Source organism: Rutidosis leptorrhynchoides, chromosome 7 (assembly GCF_046630445.1).
Source record: "Rutidosis leptorrhynchoides isolate AG116_Rl617_1_P2 chromosome 7, CSIRO_AGI_Rlap_v1, whole genome shotgun sequence".
NCBI classification, from domain to species: Eukaryota; Viridiplantae; Streptophyta; class Magnoliopsida; order Asterales; family Asteraceae; genus Rutidosis; species Rutidosis leptorrhynchoides.
This window is the reverse complement of record NC_092339.1, coordinates 271,137,307-271,143,840: the sequence shown is the minus strand read 5'-3', so window position 1 is coordinate 271,143,840 and position 6,534 is coordinate 271,137,307. Positions and strand designations below refer to the sequence as shown.

The 6,534-nt window shown below is 40.4% G+C and overlaps 1 protein-coding gene across 1 annotated transcript; it reads right to left on the bottom strand.

Annotated features, from left to right (window-relative positions):
* Positions 1-517: 517 nt before the first annotated feature.
* LOC139860013 (uncharacterized) lies at positions 518-4,252 on the bottom strand. The gene is made up of 5 exons (XM_071848786.1): positions 4,122-4,252; positions 3,779-3,869; positions 1,132-1,205; positions 871-960; positions 518-752 (listed from the first exon to the last, which is right to left on the bottom strand). Exons 1-5 carry the CDS (start codon positions 4,250-4,252, stop codon positions 518-520), a joined length of 621 nt encoding a protein of 206 aa, XP_071704887.1.
* Between the last annotated feature and the right edge of the window lie 2,282 nt (positions 4,253-6,534).

The following is a 6,534-nucleotide window of genomic DNA, read 5'->3' as shown; positions in this document are numbered from 1 at the left end:
GGTTACATGTAGATGAAAGCTATAACCTTTTGCAACGAAAGTGCTAAAGATTGCATCTTTCTTCCATTTACAAAAAAAAAAGTTTTTCATGGATCTTTAATCTAGAAGCTTAGATCTTCCTGTTTTAAGAGACCATTAGCTAAATGTTGAATTGTATAATGGAGATGATCTTATTACATGAATTGTGCAATACATAAGAGAGGCTTTAGCCAAAAACCCTAGCAATGACAAGTGGGCTAAGCCCAACAAACATAATACATGGGCTAAAGAACTATGCATAAATAATATGTCTAACATCCTCACACAGTTGGAGGGGGAGTATGCCGAACGCTCAAGCTAGAGCGAAACTCGTCAAACAAAGCAAACGGGAGACCTTTGGTGAATATGTCTGCAAACTGATATCTGGACGGAACATGTAGGACCCGAACCTGTCCCTGAGCAACTATATCATGAACAAAATGGATTATTAGAGAGGTAAACAGAGCTGACAGTGAAGCTCGCGCAGAAGGTTATGAATCTAGTAAGTCTCGGCGACTGCATTGGCAACCCCACGATACTCTGCTTCTGTACTGGAGCGAGAGGGCGAGAGTTTCCGCTTAGAAGACCATGATAGAAGGTTGTTACAGAGAAAAAAAATAGTAGCCTGAGGTAGATCGTCTAGTAGTTGGGCAACCTGCCCAATCAGCGTCAGAGTAAGCAACCAATGTGTTGGGAGAAGATGCTTATAATTGAAGACCAAGTTCAGTAGTTCCCTGAATATAGCGAATAATCCGTTGGAGGGCGTGCATGTGTTGCTCATGAGGGTCATGCGTGAAGAGACAGATCTGCTGAACGGCATATGAAATATCTAGTCGAGTGAATGTGAGATACAGTAATGCGCTGGAAAGGCTCCGATATTGAGTTGAGTCCTTAACAGGAGGGTCGTGACTAGTAAGTTTGTCACCCAGCTCAACCGGGGTCCTGCAGGGATTACATGTGGGAATACCAGCACACACAATAATATCGGTGGCATACTATTTCTGTGAGAGGAATATGCCAGATGCAGTATAAGTGGCGTGAATCCCAAGAAAGTAGTTTAAGGGGCACAAATCAGTCATAGCAAATTCCTTATGTAAGGAAGAGATAATCTACTGCAGTAAACCTGTGGAAGACACTATCAAGACAATGTCATCAACATATAAGAGAAGATATGCAGTATCGTGTCCCTGTCGATAAATAAAAAGAGAAGTATCACAGTGTAAGACCCGTTTAATCGTACGAAGCATCTTTGTAAAGCACATACGACGTATAACGGATATATATATATATAAAGGGCGTACGATGGGCTTAACGAGATAATATTCGAGTTGTGACGCGTAATAGAAGTGTTTGGGTGTTAGAATGGAGTATATAAGTGTGTAGGTGTATATGTATGGAATATATATGAGGTGAAACAAGTATATATATGTTGTATATATGAATGTGGTGTACGAGAGTTAAAAGAAGAAGTGTTTTAGTATTTTAACGTGCATGTACATTAGATTTATGAGGCATGCGAAGCGTGAACTCGTTACCATGGTCAAATGCATGAAAATGGGCCAAATCATGCTCAAGGTCGCGGCACAGAGCAGCTGATCGCGGCGCGACATTTCAAGGGAATCAAGATCAGGCAGCATGCAAACACGACCACCAGACCACGTAGTTAGTCGCGGCGCGGTGATGCTGCAGTTTTGGGTCCGAAACTTTGTAATTTTAAGGGTTCGTTGGGGGCACTTTGGTCATTTCGCGTGTGGATCAGATTATAGGCTCAAATCTCATCCACTCATCTCATTTTAATCTTTTCTTTTCTTTTTTCTTTCTAATTTCTCTCCCAAAACATAAAACCTTCCTAGATTCAAAGTGTAAATCGGGTGTGAAGATTCGTGATTCGATCTTTGGAGCAAGAAGAAACGTTATTCTCCTCATTCTTAGCTACATATTGATACTAGTGGTAAGTTCTAAATCCGAATTTTGTTCTTAAGATTCTTGTTCATATTTAGGGGTTTTGATTGTGAGTTCATAAATGAAACCCCATTAGTTGTTAATGGAAGATTAAAACGAAGATTCGGGTTTAGAAGTGATGGAGGTGGGTTTTGGGTTTGGTGAGCAAGTTTAAACATGTAAGACTTGAAAAGAGTCAGTAACCACTAGTATTAATGATTATTGAGGTATTGGAAGCCATTTGTGTTCATATGCTTGACTAATTTTGAAAAGAGTCAAAATTAGGGTTTGATGATGATTGTGGCCCGATTGTCAAATTAGTTGAGTTTATAAACTTAATTAAGTGAAGTAAAAGTATAAACTTGTGTTGGTGGCGTTTTGAAGTCAAAACTTGTAAATGTGAGAATTTGACTTTGTTAAGGGTCAAAATGGGTTTTGCTAGAATATGCGGACTAGCGTGTGTTTAATGGCTAAATGTAGTGTCTTTGGGTATTTCGAGAACGGGAACTAGTCTCGTTAGTTTCAAACCTTCATGTAGCGTTAAAAGTGCAAAACTGTGTGATTTGCACTTGTTGTTCATTTGGGCGGGTCGAGAGTCCAAATGAGCTTGTGTTGATGATTATGCGATAAATGGAATAGGTACGTTCCATTGGTGAGTTGCGGGATTGGATTAAACTTCATCGAGGCATTTAAGGTAAGTGTAAATTTACTATACGCATATGTATGTGTAAAATGGGTGCGTGTGTGTAGATTGGCCCTTGCTCGGGATTACTCTATGTTTGTGTGGGAGAATGGACTCCTCTTGTGCTTCGGGTCCATGTGATACACTTATGTGTTTTGGATTACTACCCTTGATGTTGTGATTAGCTAGCGTATTGGATAAACCCTTTGGCGATGGGTTTTGCTAGCATTTGTCGTGGAGATGATTAGGATAGTGAATCGCGTGATGTTCAGATTCACTAAGGAGCGTGAAGTTCAGCCAACCCAATTGTGATGTTTGACTAAGGTATGAGTCGCGTGATGTTCGGATTCATAAAGGCGCGTGAAGTTCGGCCATCCTTAATAGTCAAGTTGTTTAATGGTAGTGAGTCGCGTGAAGGTCGGATTCACTAAGGCACGTGAAGTTCGGCCAATCTTCAAGTGGTTTAGGTTAAGGGGTTAACCTTATTGATATTGTTGATTATACTTATTGTATATGCGTATATACTTATTGTTGTGTTGTAGCTAATCTTGTGGTGTTAGCTTGGTGATTACGTAGCGTGTAGCTACTTTGTGTATGTGCCCTTTTGTAGCTTGATTACCATGCGGAGGTGGTATGTGTTTACTTTTGTGCTTGGTGATGCGTAGTCATTTTATACATATGTATGTGTATATTATCTTTACATTTACTAAGTATTAGGTTACCCTCTCGTTGTTGATATTTTTATAGATTCGCGTGATGGCGGCTCGGGTAAGCGTGGGGATTAGAGATCTTGTCTAGGTTGCTTTAGAAGATCTTGCTTTTGGACTCGATTTAGGATTGGGTAGCGTAGTCCCAATCACCATGCTTGGTTTTGTGTAAAAGTAACTAGTCGGGTCATGTGACATATATCTCTTTACTCAAATGGGTCATGAGTAATAACCGGGTTATGATTTAACTAACGTATTATTGTATTAAGGAGTTTCAATTATTATTGTATGTTTTTAAGTTCATTGAACTTACTTTGATAACAAATACGTTTTGGAAATTGTGTAATGGGACCTAAAGTGTTATTTAATGTATATTTAAAAAGGAAAAATTTTTATGGGCCGGTAATCGACGGGTTGGGTCGTTACACACATCGGCTTTGGTGAAAGCTGATCCCCTTAGTATAACCTGCAAAGCGCTGAAACCAAACGCACGAGGCTTGTTGAAGGCCATATAAGGATTTCTGCAATATGCAGACATGATCCAGATATATGGAATCCCAAAACCCTGGTGGGTGATGCATATAGAGAGTCTCTGAGAGCTGTTCATGGAGAAAGGCGTTCTTGACATCTAGGTGATGAATAGGCCAGTGTCTGGAGAGCGCCAAACTGAGAACCGTGCGTATCGATGCCAATTTTACAACCCGGTTAAAAGTCTCATCGCTATCAATGCCAACCTGCTGGCTTCGACCGTTCGCAACAGTCGAGCCTTGTACCTGCTCAAATCATCATCTGCATTATACTTGTGCTTATATAGCCACATGGAGCGAACTATGTTCGTGTCCGATGGGCGAGGCAGAAGTTTCCAAGTACTATTTTTAATTAAAGCATTATATTCATCAGTCATAGCTTTTTTCCAGTTACGATCGTGAAGAGCTTCGAAGTAAGTTTGGGGAATGGGAGATATGGCGGTTTTATGAAGGTTGAGATGTTGAACTGGCTTGGTGGTGCCAATTCGGGTGCGGGTGATCATCGGGGTGAGTGGAGAGAGAAGTAGATGAAGATGTAGCCTCAGTAGGAGGAGGTCGTGGCTCATGAATAGAAGGGGGTGGAGGTGCGGGGTCAGTAGCCTCAGTAGGAGGAGGATGTGGCTCCGGAATAAGCTGAGGTAGAGATGTGGTGTCGGTAGCCTCAGATGGAGGAGGATGTGTCTCCTATGGTAGATTAAATGTTCGGGAAAAGAGATTTGGAAGAGGATCTAGAAAGTCATATGATGATGGTTGAGTGGGTGTCATGGAATCGAATGGGAAGCAAGTCTCACCAAAGATGACATGTCGAGAGAGGATTATTTTGTTGGTGGTAAGATCCAGATAGCAGTAACCCCGATGATTGGAGGGGTACCGAAGAAAAATAAATGGAGTGGACCGAGGATCAAGTTTGTGTGTGGTGGGAAGGTGAGGGTAGCAGTGGCAACCGGAGACTCGAAGAGTGGCGTAGTTAGGTTTTTGTTTGTAGAGAATGGATTGTGGGATGTCATGATTGATGGCGGAGGAGGGAAGAATGTTAAGAAAGTAGGCTGCCATGTTGAGAGCTTCCACCCAGTAGGTAGGCGGGAGAGGTGTGAGGGCAGGAGAATTGGGCTTGAAAGAGTAGGGTGTGTATTAGATTGTTAATGGTGCAGAGCATGCGTTCGGACTTTTCGTTTTGCTGAGAGGTGTGAGGGCAGGAGAATTGGAATTGAATACAATTAGTTTGAAGAAGTTGATGAAAAGAAGTGTAATCGAATTCACTGTAATTATCACATTGAAAAGCTTTGATTTCTTTATTAAATTGAGTGCGAACAAATGTAAGAATTTGTATGAATGTGGCAAGTGTGTCAGATTTATTGCGTAATGGAAAAACCCATACATAATACAAAAAATGATCAAGAAAGATAATATAATATTTTAAACCACTAATACTAGAAACGGGAGATGTCCATAAATCTGAATGTATAATATCGAAAGTAGCATGAACATTAGAACTAGAAACATAAAAAGAGATTCGCACGTGTTTTCCAAGTTGACATATATGGAAAAGAACAGGGGACGACGATTTATTACAAATAATATCTTTATTATAAAGGAGTCTCCGGAAAACATCTTGTCCGGGATGTCCGAGACGCTGATGCCATGTAGCCGGACTGGTGAGAAGAACCTGCTGAGAAGAGTGAGAGGTGGGTGATGTAAGTGGGTAGAGATCCCCGGTGCTATCACATCGGAGAAGCAGACGATGCGTCAAATAATCGTTCACAGAAAAAACCAAAAGGATCAAATTCAACAGAAACTAGATTATCACGAGTAACTTGATGAACATATATGAGGTTTTTAACTATATTAGAGGTTACAAGTACATTATTTAAATGTAATGGTCGGTGGACATTAGCTAACAAGCTATGGCCAGTATTAGTGACGGGAATGGTGTTCCCGTTACCAATGGCTACTGATGAATATTTGAAATTCTTAAAAGTAGTACTAAGGTTATTAATACAGGAGTTAAGATGTGAAGACGCACCCGCGTCCATGTGCCACCCGGTGCCACCATAATGGGGCTGAGCAGTGATAAAGCATTGGGCTTGCTTTTGGGCCTGCTGTTGAACTTGCTGTTGAACCTGCTGTTGAGCTTGAATTATTTGCAGAAGCTAATTTTGGGTGTTGAACAGTTTATTATTATTATTTTTAAATCAATAGTTTATTAGTGCCCAATATTTAGGCAAAAGGGCATTGAAAAAAAACTAGATCAGATCCATTTTTAATAAAAAAGGTGTAACCATCCATTATATCTAAAGTGGGCCACTTGTTTCAAAAGTCATCCCCTTTCCAACTCAATTAATCGTGCAGCTCTGTTCTTTTTTTCTTTTTTTTTTCTCACAAGAATTTCAGAAACAAATATAGATATTTTATATATCAAAAACAATATTACTCCGTATGTGAAATCAAAATCAGTATTACTCTGTATCTGAAATCAAAATCAGTATAGATATTGTATAGTGTGTATCATATCTATGGAGGATGAAGTGAGAATCACCAGTTACAACGTCGGTGCCGGTGACAACGGCGGTGGCGGCGGTAACCAAAGTGGTCGGAATTCCTTCAGAAGATCGTTGGAGGTGTTGGTGATATATCAACCCCCGGAAATACATAACTTTCC